At 41.1% G+C, this 15,893-nt stretch overlaps 1 protein-coding gene across 11 annotated transcripts in view; it reads right to left on the reverse strand.

Moving 5' to 3' along the window:
* IQCH (IQ motif containing H) overlaps positions 1-15,893 on the reverse strand; it is a 54,146-nt gene that overhangs the window by 22,450 nt on the left and 15,803 nt on the right. For 10 of the 11 annotated variants that reach the window (XM_071441134.1, XM_071441133.1, XM_071441131.1 and 7 more), the window contains 4 exons: positions 13,415-13,498; positions 11,152-11,327; positions 7,798-8,070; positions 4,222-4,413 (listed from right to left, as the gene is read on the reverse strand). In XM_071441134.1, the coding sequence (XP_071297235.1) occupies positions 4,222-4,413; positions 7,798-8,070; positions 11,152-11,327; positions 13,415-13,498 (725 nt within the window). The remainder of the gene's footprint in view (positions 1-4,221; positions 4,414-7,797; positions 8,071-11,151; positions 11,328-13,414; positions 13,499-15,893) is intronic. The other variant, XM_071441136.1, reaches the window with a different exon arrangement.

The raw sequence follows: 15,893 nt of genomic DNA on the forward strand, positions 1-15,893 counted from the left end.
TTTTGCATTCCTATTTCCCAACAACAATCATCACAAAATCCTGCAAGCAGCATCCAAATCTTGTTTTAGGTGATTCAGACCAAAAATTGTCCAGATTTGTCACATTTTGAAAAGGTTCTGATTTCCTCATTGTAATAAATGAACTGAATTATAGCCTGTAAGGAAAAGAACAAGAGACAAAATCCTCTGACTCAACTGGAGGAGTAAAACTCAAGGATTTTTCTAGCAGGGGCTGCCCAAGTGCATGAAATCCCTTTTTTCCCCCCTATGACAGATATTTGATGGAGAGTTTTGAAATGGTTGTGTAGCTATCGCCAATTTTAAGGGCTTATTCAGAGAGTATTTGTTGCTTGTTTTCTGTGTCTTGTTCTATCCCTGGATTTTCAGCTCTTCTTTATCCCTTTCTTTTTGTCTCCAGCCTGATCTTTGTTATTTTCAGACTTGCTGCTAGATAAACTCACATCCCGTTGTTGGTCCTGGTGGTTAATTAAGTCACAGGGTAATAAAAGATAATTCTAAAATTAATTTCATTAGTAATATAATCTAGTGATTTACCACAATTCCACATTTGTGCAAGAGAATGGGATCCTGCAGTCCTGTGTTATTTATATAAAGGGAGTTGTTAAAAGAAGAAAAAAGGCAATGCCAACAGGAAGGTGATGTTCTCTTTGCCCTAAAAGGAAAGAGTTTTGGGAGTTTGAGTCCTAAGAAAAAGGAAAATATGAAGACAGAGTGAACGTATCCTTTGCTTGGATACCCTCCCAGCCTCCAAGAAGTCAGAATACCTCTAAGCCAGAGATTGTGTCAGCAATAATGAGAATTTTCCATGAATTTAGAGTCTCCCAGAAAGGGTCCATAAAAGTTTGGGTGAGATTTTCCAGAATCTGAGCTGCTGACTTTGAGCAGGAAGGAGATGCCCAGCTATACCATCTATTAATAAGGATTATGGATATCTTTATCTAGATATTCCAAAAAAAATTCACTTATTCTTACAGCAGCAAAACCACTTTTTGTGCTATGCATGGGGTGACTGAAGCTTGAACTAGTACAGAAAACCTGCAGATGTTAAAAATGAATTTATTTGTTCCCTACAATCATCATTCACCCTACAAGATACTGAGTCTCCTTATCAGATTAACTGTTTTTTGGGGTTTTTTTGTACACAACAAGGGCCAGACCCTGATGTTCTTTTCCCCACTGGAAGACGTCTCCAGAACCAACCCCACAAGTGCCAAAAGTGCAGCAGTTTCTCTGGATATTGAGCCACTGGAGTCCGGGCCTCAGGATGAAATTCCTCTCCTGACAGACTTGAGCAGTGCACAGGTGGCTGATGGACTTGGAGACATTTTGCAGTTTATGAATTCAACCCTTCCTGCAGTTGCAGATGAATTGTTCAGATAACTCAGAGGCTGCATTAAGTTAACAAGGTGAAACCCATCCATAATCCTGTCGTGCATTTGGGTCTGCCCCAATGCTGTATTTGCATTGAGGAATCTAAAATCAGGCTCATTTTTAGCTGGAATAGATTTTTACACAGCTCAAACTCACCAAGTCCATTATTTTTAATCTGTTGCCTACTCCACACCACTGAGGAAAATCTGGGTGGCGTGTCTTAAACTGCTATGCAAATGATGCTATTTGTAAGTATTACCATAATTTAGTGCTTACAGTCATGTTCTCATTTCTAATAATTCCACCAGAATGGAGAGGCTTTTCACTGTGCTCCTAGCCTGCAGGATAGTCTTTCATCAAGAAGCTGAATTTTTTAATAACCTGCCAGCATCCGTTTGTGTGTGGCACTGACACGACGTCTTCATTATCAAAGGAACCAGGTCCTCACACTGCACCAGGACATGAAAGCACAAACTCCTGCTTTGATGTTTAAATGTGGATCATTACAATGGTGTTCCCTGACAAAGGAGTGTTTTAATCCCCTGCTCTCCTGTGCTGAGGCTGGGGAGGGCTGTGAGTCCTTATTTCAAAAGAGGGTAAACGTGGAAGGCAGGGAAATTGGAGAAATGTTCAAGGTGCTCAAAACAGCAGCAAATTCCACCCTTTGGAATCACAGAAAGGTTGGATTGGGAGGGATTTTCAGGATCATCCTGATGCCTCAGGTTTGAGCTTTTATATTTTTCAGGTTCTGTGCTGCTTTAGTGGGTCTGGGCTTTACATTAGGGATGGTGAGCTCTGTGCACAGAGCAGGGACACAAAACAATTCCTGCTCCAGCTGGGCACCAAGGACAAATGACCCAAACCTCAGCCCAGGAGCACAAACCCCGTGGGCTGGAGAGAGAAAAACAAGCAGGGTGGGACTGCAGGGGCTAAAGCTGGAATGGGACAATGAACTGCAAGGTGCAAATGGAGCAGAACTGATCCCAGGGACAGAGCCCGTGCCCGGCCGTGCATTTTGGGGCCATTTGGGTTCATCTTGGGTGCAGCCCTGGCTGGGCTCTGGTGCTGCCCAAGGTGGATCCATGGAGGAGATGCTTGGAATGAATCCCTGCTTTATTCTGGAGCTCTGCCCAGCCTCTGCTCCAGGGCAGCCTCCCCAAGGCATCAATCCCAACCCAACACCTCCCACCATCCCAGGCTGCTCCAAGCCCTGTCCAGCCTGGCCTGGGACACTTGCAGGGATCAGGAACCCAGAGCTTCTCTGGACAACACTTTGGCAAAGCCCACGTCAGCCCTGGCCTGGAATTGTCTGCTGACTCTGGGAAATGAGATCAAATTCATTATCCCATGTTCATTTCCCAACTTCCAACACGTGTTTGTATTTAAGGGTTTCTCACTGGTTGTACCCAAGCTCAAGGTAGTGAAAAGGAAGTCTGGGCTCACTGTGGCCTTTATGCAGAAGCACTTAGGAAAAGAATGAAAAAGGCACAGACACAGGGAATGTCACTGACATCAGGGTCAGAACTGCAGTGCTGGCTCCTGGCTGTGTCCTGCACAGACACAGGGAATGTCACTGACATCAGGGACAGAACTGCACTGCTGGCTCCTGGCTGTGTCCTGACTCAGGTGCTGGGAGCAGGCCCTGGACACATCCTGAGCTTTGTGTCCCACTGGGGTGGATTTTCAGGGTCTGCTTCATCCTGCCTGACTTGCAGATCAGAGGAATTATCCCTTCAGCTTTCTATCAGGAACTCTGTTTTATAATGTGGAATTATTTGGTATCTGTCAAACGCAGCAGAACTGTAATCAGCCCAATTTGAAACTTTAATATACAATATAATTCAATCAACCTCAAATTTCAAACCCGTTTTGATTGAATTAAAAAAAAATCAGAGGAACTATAATGAGTAGTTTATGTAAATTAAACAATTTTTCTGGATACATTCCTTCTGGCTTTAAAACCATTACATTAGGAATGAATTTGGCAAGATATACAGAAATATCAAATGCTTATTGAAATTAACACATTTAAATACCAATGAATATTTAAACTACAAATAGTTCTTGGAATGCCAGAATAATGAAGTGTGGGTTCACATGGATTTTTCTGCAGTTAAAATGGATCATCTTCCAGCCTCTCAGTCCTGGGGATTCTTAGGAATCCAGGAGTGCCTGAGTTCATGCTCTAATTTTTCCCTTAGTTAGATTTTTATAGATGGCTCTCCTTACCTGAGCACCCATAGTAATAAAACTTACAGCAGCTTAATGATCACCAAAACCTACAAGTGTTGTCTCATACAGGTTTAAAAGTTATTAATGAGGCAGAGCATCCAGAAAAAATAATCCATAGAAAACCAGCTGAAAAAGCAATCAGTTTGTATGATTTCAAATTAGTGGCATTCAGCTATTTTAATCCCAATCCCAATTAATCTTTGCTTCAATAATTCCAAATTTCTATGGAAAGAATTCCAATTTTCTATGGAGTTTAGGCTGTGCTGCCTATAAACTTGCCTTTATATGTCTTCACTTAGCTAAAAAAATGTATAACATTTGTACAAAAAATGTATAAACCCTGTCCATTATTGCACGGGAAGTGTTACAACACAAGTCCTTCCTCAGCTGGCTGCCAGGCATTCCTTCATATTTTGGAATATTTTGGACTATTTCCCTGTTTTATTTGAATTGCTGCTGCTTTGTGAAGCCAGGCTGGGCTGTGATATCCATATTTACCTTCCAGTGAAGGCTCAGGGAGGGGATTTACAGCGAGGAGGGACCTCAGGGGACACTGAAGAGCCACGCCAGCGCAGAAGGTGCAGTTGGGTTACTCACGCGGGCCTGGCTGTCGCTCCACGCCGCGGGGCCGTGTCCCTGCTGCTCCCTCTGGATCCAGGGGTAGCATTCCAGGTGGGCAGTGACATCACAGAAGGCAGTGCCATCTCCTGCACGCTCGCCATCCACCTTGAGGAGCCAGCGCTGCACCTCCGGGTGGTCCAGGACGAGCTGGCTGAGGGCACGGAGCAGCTGCAGGGCAGGGACACAAAACCCTTCACGCTTCCAGCTCCCAGATATTGATCTGGGACATCTATTAACACTTATTTATTTTCCTAAATATGTGTGGGAAATGGATCTGTAGACAATTCTTGCACCCTGACAGAAGGCTCACATAGGGTGATGACTAACTTAGATGACTTATTTGAAAAACAGAGTTTTGCACCCTGGCTAAAGGAGCTTAAAGTTTCTATACATTGATTATTAAGATTATATACATTGATTATTATATATTTTATATATAAAATATTATATATTAGATAATATATACTATATTTTAGACATTATATAATATTATTTATAGTATAATTATTTATTAAAATAAGTTTCTATTCATTGATTATTATAGTGACTATAATAATATAATATAGTGATTATTACAATATAATATAGTGATCTATTATATTATAATAGATCACTATATTATATTATATATATATTATAAAATAATATAGTGATTATTATAATGCCAGTGATAAAGCCCTGTGTGATATATATAGTATGATACATTTTATATATAAAATATTACATATTATATTAGATAATATATACACTATATTTTATCTAGTATATAATATTATATATAATTATTTATGAAAATAAGTTTCTATTGAAACTTCTATTCTATTGATGATTATAGTGACAGTGTCAGTGATAAAGCCCTGTGTGATATGCATAGTATGATATATTTTATATATAAAATATTATATATTATATTAGTAACATATACACTATATTTTATCTAGCATATATTATATTATAATTATTTATTAAAATAAGTTTCTATTGAAACTTCTATTGATTATTATAGTGACAGCATCAGTGATAAAGCCCTGTGTGATATATATACTATGATATATTTTATATATAAAATATTATATATTATATTAGGTAATATATACACTGTATTTTATATATTATATAATATTCTATCTATTATAATCATTTATGAAAATAAGTTTCTATACATTGATTATTATAGTGACAATGTCAGTGATAAAGCCCTGTGTACTTCACTGTGCACAGCAATCCATGAATGAAACCATCAGAGAAGTTTTTTCTGTCCAAGAGAGAGGGGGAAATGTGGGAAATGGATTTGTAGGAGATTCTCAAAGCCTGACAGAACACACATAGTGGGCATCCACATGCAAAGCTTGAGATAAGAAATGCTGACTCAGAAATGCCATGGAACAGGACAGACACTGCTGAGAGAGAAAGAACTAGAAACAATTTCAAAGGATGGCCTTACAAATAAAACTAGGTATTTTAGAGAAATAGAACTGTGAAAGATGCATTGTGGTAGGACCCACAAGGGGTAATTTTAGATGACTGGCTTTAAGGCATTTACAGCATGGTGTGGCTAAAGCTGATAGGCCAAGAAACACTTTAATGTAATTAGGAAATAGTTGGCTTCTGATTGGAATGGCATGAATTATAACATCTTCATTGTCTGAAAATGGAATTAAAGTTTTAAAAAGCCTCTCAGTTGCCCCATCTCTGGGTCAGGAAAGGGCACAATCCAACAATAGGGGTTCCTTTTCTCAGAGGTGTTTGTGTCACAGCTGTTTGGGTGTGGATTGAAAGCTGCCTTTGAGGACATCCCTGTTTTCTGCACAGAGGAATTTGCCTGCCCAGGTGTTGGTTTTTGTTTTTGTCTGATGTTTTGGATCACCAGGAGTCCTCCACAACCGTTTGTGACAGGGAACAATGTGGGGTGGACGATGCTGTTTGCAAAAATGTGCCAGGGTAGCACCAGCCCAAACAGCTGGGAAATTCTGCTGCTGGAGAGCGCAGCCCATGGTTATAAATGCACGGAGGAGGTACCAGGCAGGCTTTATAAAAATGCTAATTATTTATTTGTGTATGTACACAGATTTAAATGGCTTTCAAATGCCTTTTGCCCAGCTGGTGCAGGCTGCAATTAGCTTCTTAGAAACTGCAAATGACTTTGAACCTGGTAAAAGTATTCTCAGATCTTGTTGCATTGGTTGGAGTCTTCCACGTTTTACAGAGTAATTTGAGGGATTTTTGTTTCTTTTTTTTTTTTAAAGATTGACCTAAAATACAATTACATGTGTTCCATTTGTGGCTTTTGAGAATCACAGAAATGTGTTTTTCTTGAGGGCTCCCCCTACAGTAATGAAAAGGATCAATAATCCTGTAAGGACTGTACCAATCACAAAGAATTATGTGCTATCTTTAAGTGAAAATTGAATTGTGCTTTACCATGGTGTCACCTCACTTTGATTATTTAACCTAAAATGTCAATATTTCATACAAGCAAACAACAGAAGGAGAAATTCCATAACCTGTAGGATGAACCAGAAGTATTGTTAAATAATTTACGTGAATCAAATAAATCAAACAGCTGTTTTGCAGGTCATTGATCATATATTTATTTCATCTACTGGAGAAGTAGCAATGGATTTGTGTAGCTTAGACTGTTCAGTACTAAAGGTGATTAATAAAAACTAAAGAAATGAGAAAAGCCTCTTGAAGAAGCAGGAACACCTACAAAAACCCTTAGCAATGATTATTTTCCTGGATGAGATGTAACACTACCATAAAAATGTTGGGGTTTTTTTTAAGTAAATACTTAGACACATCATTGTAAATTGCAACATCAGCTTAGAGAATAAAATACTGAGGAACTGGCTGCAAAATAAACATGCAAAATGAAAGCACAGAAGCCTCTTGTGCCTCGTAATTTCAGTTCAATGGGGTTTTGTTATTTTCCTACTGGTCATGCCAACAAGAGAGATGAATTTAGCAATGATAGGCTGCAAAGTAAAACTGCAAAGATGAACCTCAGTGGGAACAGGCTCATTGCAGGGAGGTTTCTTCCCCTTAGAACAAGGATTTTTGGAAAATGTGCACCTTCATTCACTGGTAAAATGGATTCATTTCATGACTTCACCAGCACAAACTGTCTCAAATATTGGACCAAACACTTCTATATCCTCAAGCCCATGAAGAACCCCAGAGTAACTGTGTTCCTTCCTGCCTTGGGCACAAACTGCATTTAATTGAGCCACAAAGGGACCCAACCTCACCCAAGACTTGATCAAACCCACGAGAGTTTGGGAGTTACTACTGGAAAACTACTGGGAGTCACCATTAAAGAATAACCCAGCATCCAGAAAAAAACCTGCTATGACTGTCAAAGCTCAGTTAAAAAAGAAAAATAATTAGCAAAACCAGCAACAGGGCTTCAAGCAAAACCCCTAAATGTGCCACAGAGTCTGCTAAAAATCAAATCCCAGCCCGGGCACTGTAGTTTAATATTTGCAATATAAAACTGTTGTTCCTTGATGAGGCTCTCATCAGTGGCGTTCTTGGAACGAGCCCAGCGCTCACCTGCTCCCTGCTGTGGATGTCCCACTCTCCAGGAGGGACTGGCACTCCAGCACTGGCAAAGATCCTCTTGCTGCCAGACTTGGTGCTGTAGAGCTGAGCCACTGCAGGCTCCGAGCCCAAAAGTGGCACCTGGAGCTGGTCAGCCACAGCCAGATCATCCAGGTGGGGAACACCCCCAACCATGTAGGCAACCCTGCCCTGGAGCAGAGCCTGGAGCCTCTGCATTGTCCTGGGGCTGTACTTGAGCACAGTGGCCAGGCACATGTGATGCTCCTGCAAAAAGAGAACATTTATTCTGATGAAAAGTGGTTTTTTTGTTGGGTTTTTTTTTTTCCCTCCCCCTAATTCCTAATGTTGCCCACAATAAATACATTATTAATAGCAGGCTGGGTTATGACCTATCCTGTAGCTTAGCAGTTTAAATTGATAAAAGCTGTTGGGGTGAGGCTCCATAATCGTGCACATCTTTAGTGGGTTGGAAATGGCCTCTTTGGGAATAGAACTAATTACTACACATCTGTATTTATTTGATCCGTGTGGAATTATCCTTCTGTCAGGCACAGAGGCTGCTGGCCTTTGGATAATAGTGATTCATCTCAGCAACACTCCTGGCATGGTTTAACTCCAGAGCTCCTCAAAATCAATAAAAAAATGAAGAATCCCCCCCTCCCCTATAGCAGGGAATGTATTTCACATACAGTTCAGGGTATTTGAAGTGATTCTCTGAGAATAAAACACTTTGATTTACAAAAGCTTTCAGTGCTTACATTAAATTACTGGGGATGCACATTTCCATTTCACAGGAGCTCTGATTGCTGATCTAAAGGAGCACTTAAGGAGAGGGGAACAGTTTTGTAGTAGGTTTTTTGCTTAAAACACAAGGGTTCTAACTTTTTGAAGGAATTTCTCATTTCTTTCCAAAAAAAGATCTATTGCTGAACAAGCAGCTCATGACTTACCCTACGAACTCTGAATTTAAATTAAGAATGTCACTCATGGCAGGTGAAACCTCAGAAATGTTTTAAACAACATATCCCATGCATGGCCTGCATATATTCCAATTATTTTCCCAAAAATATACTGAGGATGAGACAGGGATGGAGAACTTTCACAAGAGCAATCCACTGCAATAAATTGTCGTGAACAAATCATAATCCCAACAAGGAGAAAATCATCTTCCTATTGAGATTTCATCTCATTTAGGCCTCAGGAATTCTCAGGATAATGTAAATGCTGGATTTGCCAGGGATTTCCAGCACTGAAGGACACAGAATATTTTCCTTCCAAGTCCTGGATGTTCATTGCCAGGGACTGAAGTAGAAATCCTGATTTCATTGCTCATATAGGGAGGATGGTGCTGGAAAAGAAGCCAAGGAACCTCCTTGGTGCTTTCTCACACCAAACACAGCTCCAGAAAGTGCCCAGGTCTCTGTGAAGGAGTTAGGCACCCTGCAAGGCCAGCAGGAATGGGACACTCCCCAGAGCTCCAGCAGGAAAAAGAGAATTACAGACGTTTCAGGATGAAAAGAACAGCAAACAAGTTACCTGGAGCCCTTCTGCTTGCATCAGCTTTAGAGCCAAGACATTCCAAGGCCTGATCCATGGATGGATTCCCTTGAGCTGAGCCCTGGTCCCAGGCAGGGCCTGGCCCATCCCAGAGCTCTGCCTGCAGGGACCAGGATCCATTCCCAGCCTGGGGCCACAGCGGGGCTGGAGGGAGGAGATTTGCTTTGTGTCCCTCCATAATGGATTTTACAGCTAATTAAGGAGGTCAGGCTGTAAAAGCTGCTTCATTGCTGCTTTTTGAGAGTGCTAGAGCTGCCAGGGTATATGGAGGTGGGAGGGAGAGCAGGGAAGAGCAGAACTGAGGGATTCCAGCAGGAACAGGGGATATGGGATTAACCAAAGTTCTTGGCTCTCAAACCTGTTGATTTTTGTTTTGTTTGCAGCTTCCCAAGATCCCAGATCTGCCCTTGGCACCAGGATCACCAGGGGAGCAAAGCTGCCTCCAGCTGGACACACCTCAAGTGCAGGATCAGGACCAGCTCTGCCTTTTCCACACGTTTTCCTGTGCAGGACTGATTTGTGCCTCTGGAATTGCTAAAAGGAGCCCTCTGAAGTGGCCTTCAAGTCACAATTTCATTGATTGGGAATAAATTTTGATCCATTAGGTGCAATAAAAGCTTTTTCTTCAATAACCCAGGAGAAAGATCCTTTATAATAACTTATAAAACTCAAACCCTTACACAGCCCACATTGGCACTGAAGCCAAGGGATGACCAGGAGCAGTTCTGAGCAGATTCCTCTCCACAACGAGGATGTATTCATTAAAAATATTGATTATTACATGGTAAAGAGCACATGTTAACTGAAAACAAGGTGGGTTTTGCACATTAAAGGTGTGTGGCACTAAAGAGCCATGGGTTACCTCAACCTGGTTCACCTAAAATCTGGTCTTGCCCATTCTCCTGAGAGATTTTGGCATTAATTCACAGTTGGGAGTTACTATTGGAAAAACAACCCAGCGTCCAGAGAAAAAACCTGCTATGACTGCCAAAGTGCAACTTAAAAAGAAAAAATAGCAAAACCAGCAGCAAGGCTTCAAGTAAAGCCCCTAAATGTGCCACAAAGTTTGATAAAAATCTAATCCCAGCCAAGACATGTGGGTTTGATATTTAAATTAGAATATAAATTTTAGAATATAAAACTATTGCTCACTGTGAAGTCTCCACTGCACTGCAGCATTTCCAGAAACACTGAACACACTGTACATTAATTAGAACATGCTTTAGCACATGAAATTAAACCTGACTTGACATGTTTGGAACTAATATTTCTCTATTATTAATTGTTATTCTGGAACTATCACTTTTGTATTATTGGAACTCATATTTATGTATTGTTCTGATCTGTTTGAAACTCAGATTTCTGTATTGTTACCTAACTTTGTTTAAGCCTTGTTCTTTAAGGAGCTCTGCACTGGATTTAGTTGCAAGAGCCCTGCAAACACAGCAATGATTGAGTGCTGGGCTAGCCAGAGATAAAGTTTGAGTAATAAGAATGGTTTATTGCCATGATTTGCTTAGAGATATAAATCTGTCAAGTTCCCAGTCCCAAGCACAGAGTCAGAAGGGACAAGAGCCTACAAATAGCCAATCTAGGACTATCTCAAGCAAGTCTATAAAGCTAAACCAGGATATTTATTTCCAATGCTCTAACTAGTAGTCTAATCAGTAAAGCCCTTAAACTTGCAATAATATTTCACTGATGTGTACCAGAGCGTTGCAAGTTATAAAATTTCCAATTTAATTTTACTGCATCCCTCAAGCTGTAGTAATTAGAAGACAAACTCACAGGGAAGCTGTTTATAGCTTCAGGGGTGAGAATTTTGAACCTGTCCTGCAGGTCAGCCATGTCCTCAGGGTTCCCAGATCTAACAGCTGCCTGCAGACCCAGGAGTTTATTGTAATACTGCAGTAACTCCTCACTCAGAGCAAGGGGGCAGATGTAGATGACGTCCACGTTGGCATCTGAAACAAAGGGGCACAGTGCTCACTGCTGGGACAAAGGTGCCACGCTCCCAACAGCAGTGCCAGCATCCCCAACCCTCTGCTCACCAACAGCCCCCCTCAAAATGCACTGCAAATAAAGGAAAATGGGGAATCATTCCCAAATCTTAGGGCTTTTTGCCGTGCTTCAGCATTTCCCTGAAGCCAGGGCAGTGACCCAAAGGAAGAGCTGCTTCCTGGGATTCAATCTGCAGAACATATTGGGGGCAGGATTTGGGAAGTGGTGCAGGGGGATTTGTGAGCCCAGCTCCCATTAACATCAATGGGAATTGAACTGCTTGAAAAATATATCCCATTAATGCCAGTAAATTATAAAACTGAGCCATTCAGTTGAGAAAGCTGAGGAAATTGCAATTTTCTACGCTGCCTGGATTTTCCATGGGCTGTTCCTACTCCCATGCTGCCCACACAAAAGCTCAGGGTGGGGTATCATTAATAACCATTGCTGGCATGGCAGTGTGCAGGGCAGCACGGTGTGGAAATCTGCTTCTCCTCATGGAAAACAGCTTGGGCTGAAGGGCTGTGTCCACACAGAAGGAGAATCTGTAACACAGGCAGTTTGGGAAAATTGTAACCACTCTGATCTGCTCAAATATTAATGGCAATAGGAGAGCTAATGAATTAATGGGCCTTGAGGCATCGATAGGCAAAGAGCACTCCAAGATTTTGATCCAAATCAGTGGGAAGCCTTGCATTGTTTTATTGTGCACAAGTGCCAGGGATAACTGCAATTCCATGGAAGGACTGCAGCACAGCAAGGACTGGACAAGGAAACCCTGAACCAAATGTTGGAAAGTGAAAGAGAGATCCCATGGCTCGACTTTGTTTTGCCAGAGCTGCAGGGAAATAATCCACATTTGAAATGTGAGGCCAGAACTCACCTAAGGCATTGAAGTGCCACAGAGCCCACAAGCAGAGTGTTTAGATAATGATTTACCAGATCACTTTTAAAAGTAACCAATGGAAGAGTTCAGCACCATTCACCAGTCAATACTCAAGTGCAAAACGGACAATTTGAGTGAATTTGGGGAATAAAAAGCTGCAGCACATTTTACTGCTGTAGCACTGCCCTGTGAAGAGAGATGAACTCTCCTCAGGACACAGGGGGGCTCCAGGGACAGCTTAACTCACAGGAGGTCACAGCCAGCAAGGAAATCCTCTGCTTTTCCAAAGAAAAACCAAACCAAAATGGAAAATCTCAGTGCTCCTCTGCCAGGCACAGGTAAAGCACATGATCCAGCTCATAATTCAGTTAATATTTCACTAGTTTGTATCTTCCTCGTGGTCTATCTTACAGCAGAACAAATTTTCACGTTCAGAAATGAGAAAAAAATATCTGTTCAATGTGTGACTTTGTCCCTTTAAGTTTCTATCATTTAACAGCCAAAAAAATCCATGTTAAAAAAAAAAAAAAAAAAAAAAAACAGTACAGTGGAAAAAACAGTATTACTGCCTGGATAATATATAAAGGCAATTACATTATTATTTTAGGCAACTGTAAATTTCTGGATCTAATATATTTTTGTTCCAAACTTACTAAATGGCATTTATAAAATAATCATGATCCTGAAATATACATGAATCATGTAAAATATGTCATTCCAGGGAGCCAGTGCAGTTGGTCACTGCTAACTAATATCCTTCCCTACTTTGCTTAAAAGAAGCCTGTCAGGAAAAAAAAAAAAATTAAATAGATGCATTTTGTCTCATTTGCTGATTTGAAAGGGAAAAAAAAGGGTTTAGATAAGGGTTTGCTCTTTACAGCACACCTTTCTCTGTGTGTGAGCCTGAATGGGCTCCCTCATTTTGGGAGCACTGAACCCTCTGTGGTGCTGAGCAGCTCACAGGAGCAGCTGCTCCACCCCAGCACAGAGGGGCAAGGAGGCAGCAGCAGGAATTTTTATGGATAAATGGCCAGGAAATGCCACAATTCCTTCTCAGCTTCTCCCTGCTCTATATTTAATATTAATACCAAAACCAAAGTCCTTGTGCTGTTTCCTTTCAGAGGCAGCTGGGGAATAATGAGAGAGCAGGAGCTGAGCACGTACCCAGGATGTCACAGAGCCTCCCCATCTGCAGGTTCTGCTGGAGAGCAAGGTCAGGGATGTGCTCACGGATGTGCTGGGAATATCCTGGAAAACAAGGAAAGCCCCCCTCAAACTGCAGTCAGAAAACCCCTGGTGCAGATGTGGGGGAAAAACAAAAATCAGATTTCTGGATTCAAAAAAGCTGGGAAAAAAAACCCTATTTGAAAGCTCACAGCACTCATACATTGCAGCATTTTTCTGAATTTACTTTTATTACTGATGTAACTTCATGTTTTTCTGTCATTTTAAATACAGACCTGAATGTTGCAGCCCTACAGAGTTTTCTAATTTAACCATGCAGACCATTTTGCTGGGAGTCTTTCATGTTGCGGGATATTTTTTTTTTTTTATTTTTTTTGTAAACACTGGGGGAGAAAAAAAAAATGACACCATCATTAAGCAAGAATCCTGGTAATTTTGTCCTTCACACAGATAAAAGGCACCAAAGCCACTTCATTAAGGAGATGTCTCAGTGCTACCTGCTCACTTTGTTGCAGAGGAAAGGTGAGTGACAGCCTGTCTGAGCCTGGATTATCTCTTTGCAGGTCACAATTCCAGCTGATTCCCTGCTCACGTTCAAAAAGACTGCAGGAAATGACAGCAGCACTGTAACTATAATTTTTTGAAGGCTGTAATTTTCAAATTGGTGGAATTCCAAAGGAATTGTGGTGTCTTTGCAAACAGCCACAGCTCCGCTGGCAGTCACCACCAGGGATATGAATTGTTTAATCCATCAGGATTAATCCCAATTTTCAGTGTTTGGCATAACAACTTGACTGATTCAGGAACAAGATCCTTACATTTCCATATATCTGCACATGGAAAATATCAGAAACTCAGGGAAAACGTAATTTGGCTAAAATCTGCTCAGTTATTTCAGTGCTTTCATGTAGAGAACAGCAAAGTGGATATTTCAACCTAATTACAAAGACAATTACTACAAGTGAGCAGCATTCTAAGGTGCTGCGGCAATTGCACACAGAACATGAGAAAATACAGAGAAATTTAAATTACCAGTTTAATTTTTGGTCATTTCTTACCAAACTTACATATTACAGTCTGCACAGTGGTACCAGGCACTTGGAGAACTCATCTAAGTAAAATATATTGATTTTATTTTTTTTTTACTCCTCTGGTATTAAGCTACAGTAATTAGAAAAAAGCTTGCTCGGGGTATTTAAACTTTAGTCTCAAGGCTTCATTTTGTTCTCTCACCCAATTTTAAGGCACTAGAAATGCTGCCTAATATTTTCACACCACTTAAAAGTCAGCCTCAGAATGCAGCTGATTTCCTTCCCTTGAAAACACTGGGTTTTAAGAACCAGGCCAAAAAATAACAGGCAAACATCACTTGGAAAGCCAGGAATTACTTGAAGGGAATAAGAAAGTGGCAATGAAATAAGTTAAAATTTGCATTTTGCTCAGGCTCTGCAGATGCAGTGCTGTAGCACTGTACTTTTCACAGGGAGGTTAATAAACCATATTAAGGGACAATGTATTAACTTGCACTGGCGTGACCCCATTAGATTTAATGAGGAATATTCACTGCTGGTGAGCCCTTGCCCTCCCACTGGACAGGATGAACCACATTCCTCCTGAGCCACCTTGAACATTCCATACTCCACGCCTGGACACCTGAGAAATCTCACTGAAGGGTTAATATTCCTTTTCTTCCAGTTTAAACAAAGCCCAGGCCAAATAAATACAATATATTGTGATGAGAGTCTCATGTTCCAGTGCAGCTGTGCCATCAGTTCTGGTTCCTGACTCACCCTCCAGGCTGGGCAAGAAATTCCAGATGGTGGCTGGAATTTGGGGTGTGGACAAAGGAACACTTGGGAGTGGGACTGGGTTTGGCATTCCTGACTCCAAAGTGCAGGGAGGAGTGCTAAAATAAGAGGAATTCATTCATTAATTCCCCTTTCAGCCTCAGCCATCACCCTTTAATTGACATTTCCTTGATAAATTCTGCTCATCTCCAAGTGGCTTCTCCCAACAAGGAATCCCCAAAGGCTCCTTGGAGAACAGGAACAGCAGGGAGGGGCTCAGGACAGAAAAGTTCTTGGGCAGGATCCGAAGGGGAAGGAGGGAAATGAGCTGGGATCACTCACCTGCTGCTCCCCAGGACCTGGGACAGCTCTAGGAAATAACAGCCAAGGTTTCAGAAAGAAAACTGAATTTTTCTCTCTGCGTTTGGCACACATTTGTGTAAATGTGATTTAAAGGTTCAAATTCATTTCTCCTCACTCTGCCTGTAACAATCCTTAACCACTGGATTCTGCTTTGTTTTTTTAGCTATCCTACAAATCCCAAGTTTTTCTTTAGGTGAAATAAATGGAACCATTTGCTGCTCCCAGCAGTACAATTTAAGCTCTGCACCATCCCTTTTCCTGGATTATTTCCAGAAACTTGACATGAATCTGAAACTGTTGTGAAATGA

This window comes from Agelaius tricolor, unplaced genomic scaffold (assembly GCF_023055355.1).
Source record: "Agelaius tricolor isolate 1412-34295 unplaced genomic scaffold, bAgeTri1.0.p SCAF_16, whole genome shotgun sequence".
In the NCBI taxonomy this organism is placed as follows: Eukaryota; Metazoa; Chordata; class Aves; order Passeriformes; family Icteridae; genus Agelaius; species Agelaius tricolor.